Genomic DNA, 21,622 nt, shown 5'->3' on the forward strand with positions numbered 1-21,622 from the left:
AAAGTCACTGATATTATCTCCAGCAGCTCAAACACTCTAATGGCTAATGGACAGACGGCTGCTTCTCACTCAGGGCTGCTGTTTATGCTAATGAGATGGACACTAGTGGGCGGGGCTTTCCCCCTCTGATGACACGTACAAAGGGAGAATGTCAATCAAAGTGTTTCACTCATTAAGTCTGATTATAATAAACACAATTAATACATGTTGAGCATTAGAGGCTGCTGACACACACACACACACACACACTACTGGGGTTAAACCCTGACACAAGTCATTTCTGCATAATAGGAGCTCTTTAAGCAGTCTTTCAGAATCCTTAATTCTGATTGGTCGATCACAGGTTTTCTAAGGCATGTTATTCCCAGGTAAAGTCTGATTAAATGAATATGTTCTACAGGAGGCTTCACAGATATATATCACTAGATTAGTCATTACAAACACAGTTGTCATCTGCACACACACACACAGACACACCTGACTGATGGCCAGTGTGTTATTCCGTCTGAAGGTGTGTGTGTGATTATTGTGTGTTCCAGTATCCCGGGATCAGCTGTGTGTGCGTATGACATGTCAGAGATCGCTCTGGCCTTCACCGGACGCTTCAAAGAGCAGAAATCACCTGACTCCACCTGGACACCTGTGCCGGAGGAGAAGGTGCCCAAACCCAGGTACACCTGTCTCACACACTCACATACACACACAGCTGAATTTACACCTGTCCTCCCAACACACACAAATAACTGTCCCACACACACACCTGAGTGTACACCTGTCACACACACTCACATACACACACAGCTGAATTTACACCTGTCCTCCCAACACACACAATAACTGTCCCACACACACACCTGAGTGTACACCTGTCACACACACACTCCCATTCAGACAGGAGATGCGCACACTGACAGCAGTGTAAGATGTTTTAGATGAAAGATTCTGCCAAATGAATTAAATAAGCATGTTTATGCATCTATTCTGTATTTAATGAATAGCTGATTTGCATATGTAAATTCCACATCACAGTGAAACTTGCTAAACTATTCTGTTGATCGGTTTTCACTGTCTTCAGCTGCAGTTACAGCAGCTCAGAGGCAGATCATCAGCACTAGATATGAAACTATAATAGAAGAGAATAATCAGATGTGCAATAATCATCATGTAATGCCCAGATAGACGAGTTCAGATGATCTGATTATGATTTGCATTAGATTATGGCTCTGTTGTTGGTGTAATGGTCATTAATGTACAGTGCTGAGTCCACTGATCTCTATTTTACAGTCCTATGTGTGTGCAGATACAGTAGATCAGTCACCAGCAAAGACCAGCTGATCAACTCATCTAACAAAACACTGTGAAGATCACAGTCCAACACTTAGACACACCAGTCAATATGTCGGAGAGAAATGACAGATTTGAGCTGTACTTTAAAGCCTAAAACCAAAAAAACAGACAGTCCCCTGGAGGAATTCCTATATCTTATATATAATAATGAACAAGCGGGATCTTGCTCTATAAAGTCATGATAGACAACACTTCACTATGTTATGAAAGAAGCTGGTAAAGTCTATGAGGAAAGCAAAGGGGGATTTTTTCCTGAGAATAATTGAAGAGGTAATTAAATTAATATGGAACCAGTTGAAACTGAGATAAAAGAAAAGAGAGGTCATCACTTGAACTGATGGTCAATGGGGAACTGATAAATAAACCTGATAAATAGATTCAGAATGATCATTTAAGGCACAAAAAGCTTTGCAACCGGCTCAGATTTTTAGATTTATTGGTGATCAGATGTCATGTGAGGCTGTCCTAGTCTATTATCACTCCATGATCGTTTCTCATATCACTTATTCTTTAACCACTTGATCCCACGCCAGCATTACTACTTTGAGGACACTTGAATCATTATGCCAACAATCCTTACATTTCACCGTTGTTCAATATTAAAGAAATACATCCTGGGAAAATGTTATTAAATATGCACATATTTGTTTACTGTTTAAGACTTTACATAACCCGACTTCACCACTCCATCAGTTCATGAACGTTAGATCGACTGCTCACTGAACTACTAGAGGTGGTGAAGGAGGCGACTGTATTATTCCTCTCAAATAGTCAACTCAGTCAGTCAGTATTTTCAGTGAAAGCTGCTGGGGAACAGACCTCCATCACATCAACATTTAGAAGATCCCTTACTTTTCATTCTTCTCAGTTTCATGTTAAAATGAGTTATTGGCAATTCAGCATTGGTACTGTGTTCTTCACACGTATCTGGACTGATCGTCTTTGGCTTTTTGTCCTCTTTATCCTCAATCTGTTTGCTGTTATTGTATTTTATATATGATCGTGTATTCTATATTATTATGCTGTGCTTCTATTTGAGGTTTTATAACATCTGTAAGGGGTCTACAGATGAAAAAGAGCCATTCTTGGCTAATTCTGGCCCATTCTACAGTAATGTTTATTAATGTGCATCGACCCTGTAAACAAATAAACTAAAACTAAATATTAAACATACAAAACATATAAACATACAAATAAATCAAATTAAGTTGAAATGTAGGATAGTTTGTAATATTTAGCAGTAACTGTCTTAAATGTAAATGTATTGTCTTTCTATTTCATAAAGATGATCAATGCCCTACTGTAACTCTTGTTTTAATGGATAGAACTGATTCATGTTTCTTCAATGCACCAACATTGATCGTCTATATCAGTAGTATGGCTCTCCAGCGGTCTTGCTTCAATATTATTTTACCGTTTAAGAAACTTTAACCATCACTAAAAATACAATTACAATCCACTCTTAAATTGCAATTTTATGCAGAACAATGAATAAGAATTGCGACACCAATAAAGGGCAAACAGCTTACATTTCTACAGTGAGTGGTGATGCAGAAAATAAAACACTATAACTTGTTCTTCACTCATGGACTTGCTCATCATGTGATGCTGCATATTGTGTTGTTGTTTGAGTTGTGCATGGACATAAATTAAGGTTTTGTTTAAAGCTGTATTATTTATCGTAATATTATAAATAATAATAGTAATAGCAGTAATACTATAATCATTTTTAGTAATTAGCAATTGCATTTTAAAGAAGCATTTTGGGATATATATATATATACAGTATATCCAATGGCTCTTAAAGAAATGCATTTGCTAAATAAAATCAGAAATGGATCTTTGCTGAAAAAAGGTTCCCGACCCCTGCTCTATATTCTCTGAGAGATGCATAAAATATACATCCAGAATAGAGTGTTCTCATTTATGCAGAGCGCTGTATATGTGGAGTATGATGGCTCTACTAGTGATAATACAGCCAGTGTGTGTGGATCTGGAGTGTTTCTGCTCCTCCATATGTGTGTGTGTGTGTGATGGACAGACGGCAGGAGTATGGCCTGCGCTGATTAACATAAAATGAGGGTGTGTGTGTGTGTGTAACGAGGTCAAGTGTTAATGAGTGAGCGGGTGTGTGTTCTAATGTAATGCTGCTTCCTCTGCTGGAGACTGTCTGCTGCTGCTAGAAGACTCAGATCTGCTGCTCAGTGAACCCCACACACCATCAGCATCACTGGAGTCTGTCCTGTTCTGTCAGTGATGAAGATGAAGATGATGAAGATAAAAGCACAGAGAGGACAATGATGATGAAGAGGATTAATAATGAAGATGATGATGATGAAGGGGACGTCACAGTGGCGCAGTGGGTAGCACGATCACCTCACAGCAAGAAGGTTGCTGGTTCTAGTCTCGGCTGGGTCAGTTGGTGTTTCTGTGTGGAGTTTGCATGTTCTCCCCGTGTTGGTGTGGGTTTCCTCCGGGTGCTCCGGTTTCCCCCCACAGTCCAAACACATGCGCTATAGGGGAACTGATCAACTAAATTGGCCGTAGTGTATGAGTGTGTGTGTGTGTGAATAAGTGTGTATGGGTGTTTTCCAGTGTTGGGTTGCAGCTGGAAGAGCATTCGCTGTGTAAAACATATGGTTGACAACTGGATAAGTTGGCGGTTCATTCCGCTGTGGCGACCACTGATCAATAAAGGGACTAAGTCAAAGGAAAATGAATGAATGATGACGATGAAGATGATGAGGAAGATGATGATGAAGATGAAGAAGAAAATAAATATGATAATGATGATGAATATGATGATGATAGTAATGATGATGAAGATTATAGGGATGATGATGATGATGATGAATATGATGATGATAGTGATGATGATGAAGATTATAGGGATGATGATGATGGTGATGAATATGATGATGATGATGCTGAGTGTGTTCTCTGTGCTCTTCAGGCCGGGTGTGTGTGCCGGCTCGTCCTCTGTGGAGAAGTTTAAGGTGTCGAGTGAGTTTCCGGACGAGACTCTGAGCTTCATCAAAGCCCACCCGCTGATGGAGGAAGCCGTGCCCGCCATCGCCAACCGGCCCTGGTTCCTCAAGACCATGGTGAGGTGAGTGCAGGATATCAGCATCTGAACATTACAGGAGAAACATGTCTGACTCCTTCTGGAGCCCATGGTGAGGTGAGTGTTAGGAGCATTAATGAAGGAGAAGAACAATGATGATGAAGATTACAGCAACTCCAGCCGGCAGGAGAAACACGACTGACTGTTCCTCAACAGAAGAGGAGCTCCGGCATCTGTAGCCCTAATGGAGTGTGTTAATGCAGGAGCGAGACAGACGTCTGCTCTCACACTGATGAGTGTGTGTGTGTGTGTGTGTGTGTGTGTGTGTGTGTGTGCGTGTGTGTGTGTGTGTGTGTGTGTGTGTGTGTGTGTGTGTGTGTGTGTGTGTGTGTGTGTGTGTGTGTGTGTGTGTGTGCTGGGCTTTGTGTAAATTCGCCCCAGTAAAAGTGACTGATTGAACTCACATTAGCTGGAGAAGCGCCGTGTCTGTTCCTCTCGGAGATTACAGCGCTTCAAAGACTCCAGAGATCTGAAAAGATGAAGAAAATATGTGTATCATTTATTTGTCGTTAGATATTTCCATCCTGCCTGTTTTAATTAGCATCAAAATGTATTTGCATAGAGATTTGGAAATTAAACATACATTTGATTAGCTGAGATGAGCTGGGTAATTGGAGCGGCGGGCGCCAGATAACACTTTCATTTCTGCTTCAGCGGGAGGCTGAGATTCCAGCGTAACCCATGTGTGTGTGTCTGTGTGTCTGTGTGTGTGTGTGTGTGTCAGGTACCGGCTCACTCGTATCGCGGTGGATAACGCCGCTGGGCCACACAGTAACCATACGGTGGTGTTTCTGGGCTCGGAGCGAGGAATCGTCCTGAAGTTTCTGGCTAAGATCCGCAGCGGCGCCCTGAACGACAGCCTGTTCCTGGAGGAGCTGAACGTCTACAATGCAGAGAAGTGTGTATTCCAGCAGCCGTTTATCAGGTTTCAGTGCGCGGTCAGTAAATTAAAGAGCGCTGCTGCTGCTGCGGAGAGTGTGTGCTGAATGATTAAAGCCAACAGAGGCTCTGATATCTGCTGACACACACACACACACACACACACACACACACACACTGGAAAAACAGCACAACACTGCCAGTCCATGCTGCTCTCTATCACATGTAGTTATTCCAGATTTAGCACACCAGAGGCTTGTTACTGTGATTTTACATGTTTAAATCCACACAGCATTAGACACCTGCAGTAATCAGTCAGTTTATCATACAGTTGGTGGACTTGGCCTCTGTTTTTTAGTGACACAATATATATATCGGCCATCATAAATGAATGTCAGCAACATCTGATCTGATGCAACAATGACTATAAAAATACCACTAAAAATTACTATAATAATAGTGATAAAATATTAATGTCAGTGTCCACACCAGCCCATAATAACCAACAATAATGACTATAACAATACGATATATAACAATACTGATAACAATGACTATAACAATACCGATATAACAATACCGATAACAACAACAACAACAACTATAACAATACCAATAACAACAACTATAACAATACCAAGAACAACAATGACTATAACAATACCAATATAACAATACCGATAACAACAACTATAACAATACCGATAACAACAATGACTATAACAATACCGATAACAACACAACTATAACAATACCGATAACAACAATGACTATAACAATACGATAAATAACAATACTGATAACGATGACTATAACAATACCGATATAACAATACCGATAACAACAACAACAACAACTATAACAATACAGAGAACAACAATGATTATAACAATATCAATATAACAATACCGATAACAACAACAACTATAACAATACCGAGAACAACAGTGACTATAACAATATCAATATATAACAATATCAATATATAACAATACCGATAACAATGACTATAACAATATCAATATATAACAATATCAATATATAACAATACCGATAACAATGACTATAACAATATCAATATATAACAATACCGATAACAACAATGACTATAACAATACCGATAACAACAATGACTATAACAATACCGATAACAATGATTATAACTGTATCAATATATAACAATACCGATAACAATGACTATAACAATACCGATAACAACAATGACTATAACAATACCAATATATAACAATACCGATAACAACAATGACTATAACAATACGAATAACAACAGTGACTATAACAATACCAATATATAACAATACCAATAACAACAGTGACTATAACAATACCAATATATAACAATACAGATAACAACAATGACTATAACTATACCGATTACAACAATGACTATAACAATACCAATCGATAACAATACCAATAACAAGGAGTATAACAATATCAATATATAACAATACCGATAACAACAATGACTATAACAATACCAATAACAAGGGCTATAACAATACCACTAGAAATAACAATAATAATAAAGATAAAATATTAATGTCACTGTCCACACCAGCCCACAATAACAATACGATATATAACAATACCGATAACTACAATGACTATAGCAATATCAATAACAACGACTATAACAATACCACTAAAAATAACTATAATAATAAAGATAAAATATTAATGTTAGTGTCCACCAGCCCACAATAACTGGCAATAATGACTATCAATACCGATAACTATATCAGTTACCATACCAACTGATGATAACTATAACAATAACAGCTAATGTGACCTAACAATACCTTTAACAATACCAAATGTTATCACTGTCAGACTACTGTAGGAACTGTAGCTGTTTTCCATCCGAACATGACGCAAAGTCTGTTCAAACAATCAGAAAAAGGCCAACATAGTGCATTTCTGTCGCTGTTAGAGTGGCTGACTGTGGTATTGGTAACCTAGCAACCAACAGTAAACAAGCTAACCATAATAGAGTCTCGTATAAGTGTAATGTTCGCCATGTCAGAGTTTATTCTGCAGATGTATTTCCATCTCAAACTATTGGCAATAACCCCTTTATGCACAAGTCATCTGTCAATGTTTTTAATTGAGAGAGTTTGAACTGTAATTTGGCGTTTTATCACTGGTTTCTCCTTCGAAATGAGCATGAACAGAAGGTGATGGAGACCCAGCTACTGGTTACTGAGAGCTGAAGGATTGTCACTCTTTCCTGACAGTTTGGAGGAGTTCGGTGTCGAAGCTGCATCTGCTTTCAGAAGAGTGGAGACGTTCAGGAATAACGTTAAAGTCTACATTCACGAAAACATTTGACTGATATTAACTTTTAAAATGGAATAACATAAACCAAATAACCCTACCAATGACAAGTGTTAGCCTCCTGAATCTGTTAGCCTATTGTGCTGTGGTACAAACAATGGTCACTCCTGACAACAAAACTGATGTATGGTGAGAAGCCTGCGCGACACACAACTGTCCTGCAGTGATTACACACCAGAGCCAGCGCAGTATATCTGACATCTATTCATGTAGATTTGAATAATAGCATCCCCTGATCATTAGTGCAACTGAAAGAGTTTACACGCTTGTTGAGCCTCACAGGTGTAGGATTGACGCTCTGCTGGGTGTGTGTGTGCAGGTGCAGTATTGACGGTGTGGAGGATAAGCGCATCATCAGTATGCAGATCGACAGCCGCAGCCGCTCTCTGTTCGTGGCCTTCAGCTCCTGTGTGGTTCGAGTCCCGCTCGCGCGCTGCCAGCGCCATGGAAAGTGCAAGAAGTGCGTCCAGATCACTATATTTATTAATCTTTCTTTCTGTTTATTGTTCCTTTTAAACCTGTTTTAACACGTCTTTAATTTGTTAGTAATCATCATGTCAGTCCTCAGGATATCTATAATCCAGTGTGTCCAGTACTGACAGAGTTCAGGTTAGACTCACCCGTCTAAAATAAATAAGGATAATGTTTAAATTGGACCTGCAGAATCTCTGGTGTGAAAGCGCAGTGCTCCTCCTCCTCCTCCTCAGCTTCATATGTTTGGTCCACTTTTGGTGCACACCTGAACACAAGCCGCTTTCACACCTGCACAAACCAAACACACCAAAGACAAAGTTAGTTTTGACCAAACTAAATGAGGCGGTGTGAAACTAACCCTCCTCAGTTCAACTGATCTGTGTCTCTATAACCCTGTCCCGTGTGTCTCTGTCAGGTCCTGTATCGCCTCCAGAGACCCGTACTGCGGCTGGGTGTCCGAGGGCGCCTGCAGAGAAATCACATCTGACGCAAAGTAAGTGCCTATAATTATAGATCACAGCTGCCAGCGCTGATGTCACTCTACCCAGAGGCATGATGGGATTGTGGTTTGAGCCGCTGGAGCTTCTCATCTGGAAAAAAAGAGCGTTTGACCCCAGAACGGCTCTGTAATTTATCTCTTTATTTATATAGCGTATTAAATGAGCAGCATGTGGCGTTTGTGAGCGCCGGCGTCATCATGTGATCATCATGGCTACGTCTCATCTGTACAGCTCATATAGACTGCATTACTGCTCACACACACTGCATTACTGCTCACACACACTGCATTACTGCTCACACACACTGCATTACTGCTCACACACACTGCATTACTGCTCACACACACTGCATTACTGCTTACACACACTGCATTACTGCTCACACACACTGCATTACTGCTCACACACACTGCATTACTGCTCACACACACTGCATTACTGCTCACACACACTGCATTACTGCTCACACACACTGCATTACTGCTCACACACACTGCATTACTGCTCATACACACTACATTACTGCTCACACACACTGCATTACTGCTCATACACACTGCATTACTGCTCACACACACTGCACTACTGCTCATACACACTGCATTACTGCTCACACACACTGCATTACTGCTTATACACACTGCATTACTGCTCATACACACTGCATTACTGCTCACACACACACTGCATTACTGCTCATACACACTGCATTACTGCTCATACACACTGCATTACTGCTCACACACACTGCATTACTGCTCATACACACTGCATTACTGCTCACACACACTGCATTACTGCTCATACACACTGCATTACTGCTCACACACACTGCATTACTGCTCATACACACTGCATTACTGCTCATACACACTGCATTACTGCTTATACACACTGCATTACTGCTCATACACACTGCATTACTGCTTATACACACTGCATTACTGCTCACACACACTGCATTACTGCTCACACACACTGCATTACTGCTCATACACACTGCGTTACTGCTCACACACACTGCATTACTGCTCATACACACTGCATTACTGCTCATACACACTGCATTACTGCTTATACACACTGCATTACTGCTCATACACACTGCATTACTGCTCATACACACTGCATTACTGCTCATACACACTGCATTACTGCTCATACACACTGCATTACTGCTCACACACACTGCATTACTGCTCATACACACTGCATTACTGCTCATACACACTGCATTACTGCTCACACACACTGCATTACTGCTCACACACACTGCATTACTGCTCATACACACTGCATTACTGCTCACAAACACTGCATTACTGCTCATACACACTGCATTACTGCTTATACACACTGCATTACTGCTCACACACACTGCATTACTGCTCACGTACACTGCATTACTGCTCATACACACTGCATTACTGCTTACACACACTGCATTGCTGCTCACACACACTGCATTACTGCTCATACACACTGCATTACTGCTCACACACACTGCATTACTGCTCACACACACTGCATTACTGCTCACACACACTGCATTACTGCTCATACACACTGCATTACTGCTCATACACACTACATTACTGCTCACACACTGCATTACTGCTCACACACACTGCATTACTGCTCATACACACTGCATTACTGCTCACACACACTGCATTACTGCTCACACACTGCATTACTGCTCACACACACTGCATTACTGCTCATACACACTGCATTACTGCTCACACACACTGCATTACTGCTCACACACACTGCATTACTGCTCATACACACTGCATTACTGCTCATACACACTGCATTACTGCTCACGTACACTGCATTACTGCTCATACACACTGCATTACTGCTTACACACACTGCATTACTGCTCACACACACTGCATTACTGCTCATACACACTGCATTACTGCTCACACACACTGCATTACTGCTCATACACACTGCATTACTGCTCATACACACTGCATTACTGCTCACGTACACTGCATTACTGCTCATACACACTGCATTACTGCTTACACACACTGCATTACTGCTCACACACACTGCATTACTGCTCATACACACTGCATTACTGCTTACACACACTGCATTACTGCTCACACACACTGCATTACTGCTCATACACACTGCATTACTGCTCACACACACTGCATTACTGCTCACACACACTGCATTACTGCTCACACACACTGCATTACTGCTCATACACACTGCATTACTGCTCACACACACTGCATTACTGCTCATACACACTGCATTACTGCTCACACACACTGCATTACTGCTCACACACACTGCATTACTGCTCATACACACTGCATTACTGCTTACACACACTGCATTACTGCTCATACACACTGCATTACTGCTCACACACACTGCATTACTGCTTACACACTGCATTACTGCTCATACACACTGCATTACTGCTTACACACACTGCATTACTGCTCACACACTGCATTACTGCTCATACACACTGCATTACTGCTCATACACACTGCATTACTGCTCATACACACTGCATTACTGCTCATACACACTGCATTACTGCTCATACACACTGCATTACTGCTCACACACACTGCATTACTGCTCACACACTGCATTACTGCTCACACTCACTGCATTACTGCTCATACACACTGCATTACTGCTCACACACACTGCATTACTGCTCACACACACTGCATTACTGCTCACACACTGCATTACTGCTCACACACACTGCATTACTGCTCATACACACTGCATTACTGCTCATACACACTACATTACTGCTCACACACACTGCATTACTGCTCATACACACTGCATTACTGCTCACACACACTGCATTACTGCTCATACACACTGCATTACTGCTCATACACACTGCATTACTGCTCACACACACTGCATTACTGCTCACACACACTGCATTACTGCTCACACACACTGCATTACTGCTCATACACACTGCATTACTGCTTACACACACTGCATTACTGCTCACACACACTGCATTACTGCTCATACACACTGCATTACTGCTCATACACACTGCATTACTGCTCACACACACTGCATTACTGCTCATACACACTGCATTACTGCTTACACACACTGCATTACTGCTCACACACACTGCATTACTGCTCACACACACTGCATTACTGCTCACACACACTGCATTACTGCTCATACACACTGCATTACTGCTTACACACACTGCATTACTGCTCACACACACTGCATTACTGCTTACACACACTGCATTACTGCTCACACACACTGCATTACTGCTCATACACACTGCATTACTGCTCATACACATTGCATTACTGCTCACACACACTGCATTACTGCTCACACACACTGCATTACTGCTCATACACACTGCATTACTGCTCACACACACTGCATTACTCCTCATACACACTGCATTACTCCTCATACACACTGCATTACTGCTCACACACACTGCATTACTGCTTACACACACTGCATTACTGCTCACACACACTGCATTACTGCTCATACACACTGCATTACTGCTCATACACATTGCATTACTGCTCACACACACTGCATTACTGCTCACACACACTGCATTACTCCTCATACACACTGCATTACTGCTCACACACACTGCATTACTGCTTACACACACTGCATTACTGCTCACACACACTGCATTACTGCTCACACACACTGCATTACTGCTCATACACACTGCATTACTGCTTACACACACTGCATTACTGCTCACACACACTGCATTACTGCTCATACACACTGCATTACTGCTCATACACACTGCATTACTGCTGACACACACTGCATTACTGCTCACACACACTGCATTACTCCTCATACACACTGCATTACTGCTCACACACACTGCATTACTGCTCATCTGATTGAGTTTTTACCCTTCAGAAACGGAGTGGACGGAGGGTATCTGAGCTCAAACTCTGTGATTGTTCTAAAGTGACTTAGTGAAGGATTATGGGATAGGATCTGTGTCCGCAGTTCAGCAGAAGCTTTTCTAAAACATGCCTTGAGGAAGAAGAGTGTGATTGTTTCTCTCTTGAGCTCCAGAGATCATCATCGTTATAATCTTATATTGTCCTTCTGGTTATACAGATAACCGAGCTCAGCATTTAGAGGCATCATGGGGAAAAGATGTGTTTGAATAAATCTGAGCTCATCTTCACTCTAGTTGGTGATTATACTGCAATCCAACCGCCATCAATTCTGCTCAATTTATCTTTATTTATATAGTGCTTTATAATGTAGACTGTGCAATTAATATAGAATATGAAGAACAGAGAGTAACTGTGGAATATTCCAGCGAAGTGAAGCTTCAGGAATAAAGCGCAGTGTTTTATTAATATTCACAGCACATTTGGGATCTTGTTTTCTGCTTCATTTTGACATGATATTGAATGACGTTTGTTCCCTCAAACATGTATTATTATTTGAAAATGTTCTTGAGATTGAAGTCAGTGAGTGTGAAATAGAGGTGTTGAAGCCAGTCGTCTCACTGCGTGTGTGTGTGTGTGCGCGCGCAGATGGCCGTTCGAGCAGGACGTGGAGCAGGGAAACACAGATGGACTGGGCGACTGCCAAAGTAAGCAGAACCCGTTTACTGAATGCTGGACACACACACACACACACACACACACACACAGCTGCACTGAACTCCTGCACAGCCCCGTTCACTCCAAGAGCCACTGATATTGATACTGGCAGACGATAAATGACATTAATCATAACTACAACAGTACCGATAATTACTTATATCAGCATCCACACAGCTGACCATGACTATACTGTAACTATATTCCCAACAATAACAGTATGAATATTAGTGTTCACACCAACACTGGTTAACAACAACGACTAAAATAATACTTATAACAATGACTATACCAATAATGATAACAACAATGACGATAACAGTACAGATAACAACAATGACTATAAAACAATATCAATAACAACAATGACTAAAATAATACTGATAACAATGACAATAACAATACCGATAACAACAATGACTAAAATAATACCGATAACAACGACTATGACAATACAGATAACAACAATGACTATAACAATACCGATATATAACAATACCGATAACAACGATGATTATAACAATACTGATAACAATGACTATAAAAATATTGATAAATAACAATACCAATAACAACGGAAAAAAACAATGTTGATAAAAATGACTATAACAATTCTGATAACAATGACTATAACAATATCGATAACAATGACTATAAGAATATTGATAACAATGATGACTTCAACAATACCGATAACAACGACTATATCAATACCGATAACAACAACAACTTAACAATACTACTAAAAAAACTATAATAATAAAGATAAAATATTAATGTCAGTGTCCACACCAGCACTAATAACCGACAATAATGACAATAACAATACCGATAACTCTATCAGTGACCATACCAATTGATAATAACTTTGACAATAAAAATACTGTGACCAGCATAACAGTAACTAACTGTATTAGCATCCACATCAGCTGATAATAACTGAAAATAATAACTGTAAGAAAACTAATAACAATGACAATACTAATAATAACGATACCAATAACTATATTAGCACCACACCAGTGGTAATGTTGTTTATTTGGTGTTTTTTCACTTTAAAAGCTCCAACTCTCCACATCTGGATGGATTCTGATTGGTGGTCAACTGAAACTGTAACCCTGAAAGTGATTTGTGTGTGTTTTTCACTGCGCAGCGGGATTCAATATTAGAGTTTGAGTTTATCATCGCCGTAAACGTGTCTTAAATCAGTCTGAAACACATCCGCACGCATGACATCATTTCATGAGTTATTTCTGAACTCTTGATCTCGTTAATGTTCTGCTGCCGCGGGTTTAAATGTGTGGCTAGATTAATTCAGTAATAAAACGAGTGTGTGTGTGTGTGTGTGTGTGTGTGTGTGTGTGTGAGAGAGAATCCTGTTCCAACCAATTAACACCTTTTTTCATTTGTCTCCAGATTCGTTCGTGGCTCTGAACGGTGAGTGAACGCTCCATCTTCTTCTTCTTCTTCTCTCTTCATCTTCAGACTCTCATTAGCCGAGTGTTTCATGTCTTTAATGGCTTCTCTTGTAGAGCTCCAGCGCAGGAGTGATTTTACCCAGAATGCTCCACGCGGTCAGTTTCTTCAGTGTTTCTTCAGTGTGTAGCTGTAGTGTTTGTTAGAGTCGCTGCTCATTGATTCGCTCTGACCTTTCCTTCTCTAATTGGATCTCTGTGGTTCACAGAGCACAGGATTGTGGGTTAGAGATGGTCAAATGCAAATGATGTTTACAGGGAATAAACACTGGCGGTTTCTCCCGAGAGCCAGCAGAAATTATTCATGAAATACAATCAGGACAAAAACAGGCCGATGATGGAGAGCCGAGTCCCGCACGGCGTTAGTGACCTACATAAAGCACAGTTCAGATCTTCAGCTGAGCTTCAGTGTGTCAGCTCTCTGGCCTTTATACTGCTCATAATGTGTGTTTATGTTTTAAACACACACACACACACACACACACACACACACACGCATGCAGACGGCTGGTTTCTCCTTCAGCTGCTGGTTTCGACACGGCTTTTCTCTTCCTCTTCTTCTCGTATGTGTGTCAGCATCCGCCGGCTCTTCCTCTAGCGGAGGAAAATGAATTATAAAATAGAGCTGTCACACTAATCTGGCGGCCCGTGGCGCTTTCTTAAATAAATCATTTTAATGACTGCGGCTGGAGCTGCTCGGCGGTAAACAACAGTGGATTAACACACGCTGGCTTTGATCAAGCGTCCTGAGATTCACTAATTCTGCTTATTTATCAGCAGATCTCCTCTGAGCTGAAATATGAAGCTTGATGCTTCAGGAGTTTAGCTGAGTCTCTAGATGAAGAGTGGGATCTGATGATGCTTTAGTAAACTCATGTGTACTGTAGTAAACTCATGTGTACTGTAGTAAACTCATGTGTACTGTAGTAAACTCATGTGTACTGTAGTAAACTCATGTGTACTGTAGTAAACTCATGTGTACTGTAGTAAACTAGAGTAGATTAGATTAGCGCTGTAGTAACGCAGCTGACGTCAGGTTGATTTGGGTTTTGGATCTTCTGCATAGTCAGTTTCACACATCAGGTTGTTGTGATGAACGTGATCCTGCTTATCACACACACACAAAGCTAATCAATGATGTGGATTACAGTGTGAATGATGTTGGAATGGGGGGATATACAAGCATGAAGCTGCTCATTTGTGATGATGACGTTGGGTTCGGGTTAGGGCTTGGGGTAGGCCACGGAAATATCATTAACCTGAGAGACAAACAGTGGAAGTCCATGTAGAGTCCTCACTAAGATAGAAAAACAAACACGTGTGTGTGTCTCACAGATGTTGATGTGTGTTGAGTGTTAGTGTGCCTGGTCAGGTTTATGTGGTTTATGAGGACACACATTCGTATAATGACATAGGTATGTCCTCGTTGTACTCTATTAAGGTGGATTATGAGGACATGATTATTGAGTCCTTATAATTCAAAACGCTTTAAGGAGGGTGGGGTTAGTGCAGGGGGAGGGGCTTATAATCAGTGTTTTTACTGTTTAAAATACGGCACGCCTGTGGAGAGTCCTCATAAACCATATATGTATATAAGTATGTGTGTGTGTGTGTGTGTGTGCGTGTGTGTGTGTGTGTGTGTGTGTGTGAGTGTTTGTGCTTCAGCTGTTGATGTGTGTGTGAGTGTGTTTGTCTCAGCTGTTAACATGTATGTGAGTGCGTGTGTGTTTGTGTGTGTCTCAGCTGTTGACGTATGTGTTGTCTCCATCAGGCCGTGTCTCCTCCTCCTCAGTGTCTCCAGCAGTGGTCAGTGTTCCTCTGGGTCGGGGTCGAGTGCTGAAGGATCACCAGGAGCCGCTGGTGTCCGGGTCCTCAGAGACGCAGCAGGAGAGCGCGGGTAAGCCTTGGAACGACACCTGTGGAGGAGAAAAACACACACACACACACACACTGCTTCGTCTGACCCACAAACACTCTGAACCGGCAGACACACACACTTGTAACACACACTGTATGGCAAACATGACGTGTCAGACTCTCACTAGCTGTGTTTCCATCCAAAGATGAGCATCAGATGAATGTGCAATACTGTAGGAGACGCGGTGGCGCAGTGGGTAGCACGATCATCTCACAGTAAGAAGGTCGCTGGTTTGAGCCTCGGCTGGGTCAGTTGGTGTTTCTGTGTGGAGTTTGTCTCCATCAGAGCATCACCTCCTCAGCCGTGTGCATTTCTAAAAACTACACTCATCTTGGCATCCCTGTCAAGCATCAGATTATTCCAGAATGCAGACGGAAGCACAGCTCGTGTACACACTCGAGTCTGAGGAGGTATTCAGCAGAGAGAGAGAGAGAGAGAGAGAGAGGCTCCTGTGCAGATGATCCCTATATAGGCGCTCACTACAGTAATAATGTGGTGATTTACCCTCATCTGTCTCGACACTTACAGAATGAGGAGCAGTTTATCTGATCAATACGACTGATTGAGTGTCACACACACACACACACACACACTCCAGGGCTCATTAACACACGCCAGTGCTTAATTGACATTGATTCTCAATAACGAAGCACTTCATCAGCCGACTGACATCAGTGTGTGTGTTTAGGTGTGTTTGCCGGTCACTGGAAGCAGTTCAGCACACTCACACACACACATGCACACACACACACACACACACACACACACACACACACAATGGTGGCAGAGAAACACATCTGCTTCTGCTCATCTGAGCACACGTGAGCTTCTGTCAGTTTTGGGTTGCTGTGTGTGTTCTCCATGGTCTTCAGCTGGGTTCTGTTGGGTTCTGCCGCATGGCTTTCATTCGCTGCTCTCCTTATTTCTGATTTTTGTGGCACACGTTTCTCTTTGCAGCCAGATATTTCCTTTCTGCTCTATACATCAACACGCTTCATGAATATTCATTCAGGCTCCTCCCACTCCCTCATATGTATGTGTGTGTGTGTGTGTGTGTGTGTGTGTGAGAGAGAGAAAGCGGTGCTGTGAATGACACCCGGCTCAGGATTCACCACAACATCCAGATATAATACAAACACAGGCATTATAAGAATATTAGGACTAAAACAATAGGAAGATGCAGCAGTTTCTGATCATTATTGATTATTAATTATTATTCCCAATAGTAAATGCAGTATTCACTCATCTTTTAGTAAAATGATCATGCAAACTGCAGAATAATGTGAAGATGTGTCTGAATAAAGTGTGTATAAGGCTAACCCGCATTACTCTGCTTGATTTCTGCCCTCAGTAACGTCTGAATAATCAATAACTCTGATTGATAGAGCTCTACACGTCAGCCTGATCAAACCTGCTGCTCATGTCTTGGATGAAGGTTGAGCTGGTGTCTTCACAGTGTGTGTGTGTGTGTGTGTGTGTGTGTGTGTGTGTGTGTGTGTGTGAGTCTGCACCCCCTCCTCCACCATCTGCTGCCATTGTGATTCCACAGGACCTTCATCCTCCTGACGGTTCGTTCCAAGGCTGAAGCTCTAATGCAGCCGCAGCGTTTGACTAACCTTAATCCACTGTCTCTCTCCCTCCCTCTCTCTCCCTCTCTCTCGCTCCACCAGTAGATCCGTCTCTCTCTCTCTCTCTCTCTCTCTCTCTGTAGACCTGCGGCTCCCGCTGCTCCTCCTCTGAGTGTGTGTCCAATTTATAGGTCAATTACACTCACACACACACACACACACACATCTCTATGGGTGTGTTCCTGCATATACACACACACAGTCTTAGCGTTGATGTGATGTCAGTGGGTGTGGTATACACACACACACACACACACACTTCAATCAGAGATCAATCAAGCGCAGTGTATTTGCCTTCTGCGTTCTCGTTGACTCTGAGTGACTGAATGAGTGATCAGACGATCCTGTGACGGAGGGATATATCAGACACACATACACACACACACAAACACACACTTCATACACAGAGATGAGCTGGAGATGTGTGTGTGTGTGTGTGTGTGTGTGAAAAACATGTTGTTCATTACTGATAATATATATATCAACACACACACACACACTCAGGCAAGCAGTTCCCCGTCGCATTCATGAAAACAGTGTGTGTATGTGTGTGTGCGTGTGTGTGCGTGTATGTGTGCACAGATGTAAGTCCTCTATACACTGACCTCAATCTGCAGACAAAGCCTTTTAAACGCTGCGTCCTGATCCACACACACATCATCAGCTGTACTGCGGGAAAACATGCGTTAAGTAGTTAGGGTGTGTGTGTGTGTGTGTGTGTGTGTGCATGCATATAAGTGAGTGAGTTTATGTGTGCTTGTGTGTGCATGTGTCTGTGTGTGTTGTGCACTTTACAGCTGTGCTCCTGTAAGTGTGTGTGTGTGTAAAGCGTCTCCTCCAGCTTCTGCAGACACTCAGAGATGCTGGATTCTCCTGATATGAGTGTGTGTGTGTGTGTGTGTGTGTGTGTGTGTGTGTGTGTGTGTGTATGTGTTATGTGTGTGTGTGTGTTCACAGTCAATCATCAGATGGAGATGTTAGTGAACACTGCAGTGTTAAACACAGATCATGTGTGTGCTGCTGTAATGTAGACACACACACACACACACACACACAGATAAGGAGTTTTACATCTTCATCTGCACAGGTGAACACACTGATCCAGAGTCAGACATACCTGAGGAACAGCTGCAGTGTCTCCTCTGTGTCCTGCATGTGTGTGTGCGTGTGTGTGTGTGTGTCTGAATAAATAAGAGTGTGTGTGAATATGTGTGCGTGTGTGAGAGTGTATTAGAGAGATAATGTGTGTTTGTGTGTGTGATAGGGTGTGTGTGACTTTGAATAAATGAGTGTGTGTGTGTAATTGTGTGTGTGACTGTGAATAGATGAGATGCTGTGTGTGCATGTGTGAATGAGTGTGTTTGAGTACTGGTGTGTGCTGTAGCTGTAATTGTCTGCTGTGGCGTCTCCTGATAGTCTAATGTGTGTGTGTGTGTGTGTGTGTGCGTGTGTGTGTGTGTGATTGGCTCCGCTGCTGATTGGCCTCTGAGCGTCCGTCAGTGAACAGCCTTTAAGACCCCTTCAGTTCCATCTTAATAAGAGTAACAGGACAGCGAGCGCACACTTACACACACGTCTGACGGCTGGGTTACTGTGGAGAAGAGTGAATATCACACACACTGAAAACACACACCACTCCCTTTATTAATAAGGGGTCACCACAGTGGAATGAACCGCTAACTTATCCATTATATGTTTTTCGCAGCGGATGTCTATCTAGCTGCAACCCAGTACTGTGGCTGCTCACACACACACACACACACACACACTGAAGGGAATATCACAGCGACAATCAAGACAGAAATCAAAGGACAGAGTATAGAGAGAGCCCTGCAGAGTCTCAAACACTCAACACTACTGAAAACAAGACTATAGGGCAGCACAGGGGTGCAGTGGGTAGCGCTGTTGCCTCACAGCAAGAAGGTCGCTGGTTCGAGCCTCGGCTGGTTCAGTGTGTGTTTCTGTGTGGAGTTTGCATGTTCTCCCCGTGTTGGTGTGGGTTTCCTCCGGGTGCTCCGGTTTCCCCCACAGTCCAAACACATGTGCTATAGGGGAACTGATCAACTAAACTGGCCATAGTGTATGAGTGTGTATGGGTGTTTCCCAGTGATGGGTTGCAGCTGGATAGACATCCACTGTGTAAAACATTTGCTGGATAAATTGGTGGTTCATTCCGCTGTGGCGACCCCAGACACAAGAAGGCATAAGCGTCTTGATAATTATTGGACATGACTTGTTCAAGTACTCCAAAACAGCCAATTCAAGAGTTCACACTGAGCTGATGATTGATTATAAAGCGTGTTCGGCATGCTGTCCCGGCAGAGAGCCCTGAGCTCATCAGATCCTCGAGCCCGGGGTTTGCAAGGTGAGAGGGGAGTTTGAGCTCAGGTAGATCTGGAGAACTCCCCTGCTGTAGTAGCTAATGAACAGATAGTGATGGCTCTTAAGAGATAACTACTGACTAGGAGCACGTCTATGGTGCTGATTTGAATTAGTCAATTACCTTAAGTTGTGTGTTATTGGGAGGAAACTGAGGAACCCGGGGGGGAACCCACATGAGCACGGGGAGAACGTGTAAACTCTGCACAGAAACATCGGCTGGCTTGGTAAGGACTAGAACCAGTGACATTCTTGCTGTGAGGCAACAATACTAACCACTGGGCCACCGTGCCACCCATCTAGGAAAGGAGGAGGAGTAGGGGTGGAAGGGGTGATTGTCAGATTATTCTGCTGTCGCCATAGTCAGATTATTCTGCTGTCCTCCATTGTCAGATTATTCTGCTTCCTCCATTGTCAGATTATTCTGCTTCCTCCATTGTCAGATTATTCTGCTTCCTCCATTGTCAGATTATTCTGCTGTCCCCATAGTCAGATTATTCTGCTGTCGCCATTGTCAGATTATTCTGCTGTCGCCATAGTCAGATTATTCTGCTTCCTCCATTGTCAGATTATTCTGCTGTCGCCATTGTCAGATTATTCTGCTGTCCCCATAGTCAGATTATTCTGCTGTCCTCCATTGTCAGATTATTCTGCTTCCTCCATTGTCAGATTATTCTGCTTCCTCCATTGTCAGATTATTCTGCTGTCCCCATAGTCAGATTATTCTGCTGTCGCCATTGTCAGATTATTCTGCTGTCGCCATAGTCAGATTATTCTGCTTCCTCCATTGTCAGATTATTCTGCTGTCGCCATTGTCAGATTATTCTGCTGTCGTCATTGTCAGATTATTCTGCTGTCGCCATTGTCAGATTATTCTGCTGTCGCCATTGT

At 42.3% G+C, this 21,622-nt stretch overlaps 1 protein-coding gene and 1 long non-coding RNA gene across 4 annotated transcripts in view; one reads left to right on the top strand and one right to left on the bottom strand.

Annotated features, from left to right (window-relative positions):
• LOC130233961 (uncharacterized) overlaps positions 1-5,197 on the bottom strand; it is an 8,088-nt gene extending 2,891 nt beyond the window's left edge. The window contains exons 1-2 of one of the 2 annotated variants that reach the window (XR_008838257.1): positions 5,055-5,197; positions 4,876-4,940 (exon numbers count right to left, since the gene is read on the bottom strand). This is a non-coding gene — a long non-coding RNA (uncharacterized LOC130233961). Of the gene's footprint in view, positions 1-4,875 lie in introns of both variants that reach the window. The other variant, XR_008838256.1, reaches the window with a different exon arrangement.
• sema6a (sema domain, transmembrane domain (TM), and cytoplasmic domain, (semaphorin) 6A) overlaps positions 1-21,622 on the top strand; it is a 98,663-nt gene that overhangs the window by 66,018 nt on the left and 11,023 nt on the right. The window contains exons 11-18 of one of the 2 annotated variants that reach the window (XM_056464237.1): positions 540-671; positions 4,301-4,456; positions 5,196-5,369; positions 8,028-8,168; positions 8,598-8,675; positions 13,263-13,321; positions 14,748-14,768; positions 16,578-16,703. In XM_056464237.1, the coding sequence (XP_056320212.1) occupies positions 540-671; positions 4,301-4,456; positions 5,196-5,369; positions 8,028-8,168; positions 8,598-8,675; positions 13,263-13,321; positions 14,748-14,768; positions 16,578-16,703 (887 nt within the window). The remainder of the gene's footprint in view (positions 1-539; positions 672-4,300; positions 4,457-5,195; positions 5,370-8,027; positions 8,169-8,597; positions 8,676-13,262; positions 13,322-14,747; positions 14,769-16,577; positions 16,704-21,622) is intronic. The other variant, XM_056464238.1, reaches the window with a different exon arrangement.

The sequence above is a fragment of the Danio aesculapii genome, chromosome 8 (assembly GCF_903798145.1).
Source record: "Danio aesculapii chromosome 8, fDanAes4.1, whole genome shotgun sequence".
Classification (NCBI taxonomy): domain Eukaryota; kingdom Metazoa; phylum Chordata; class Actinopteri; order Cypriniformes; family Danionidae; genus Danio; species Danio aesculapii.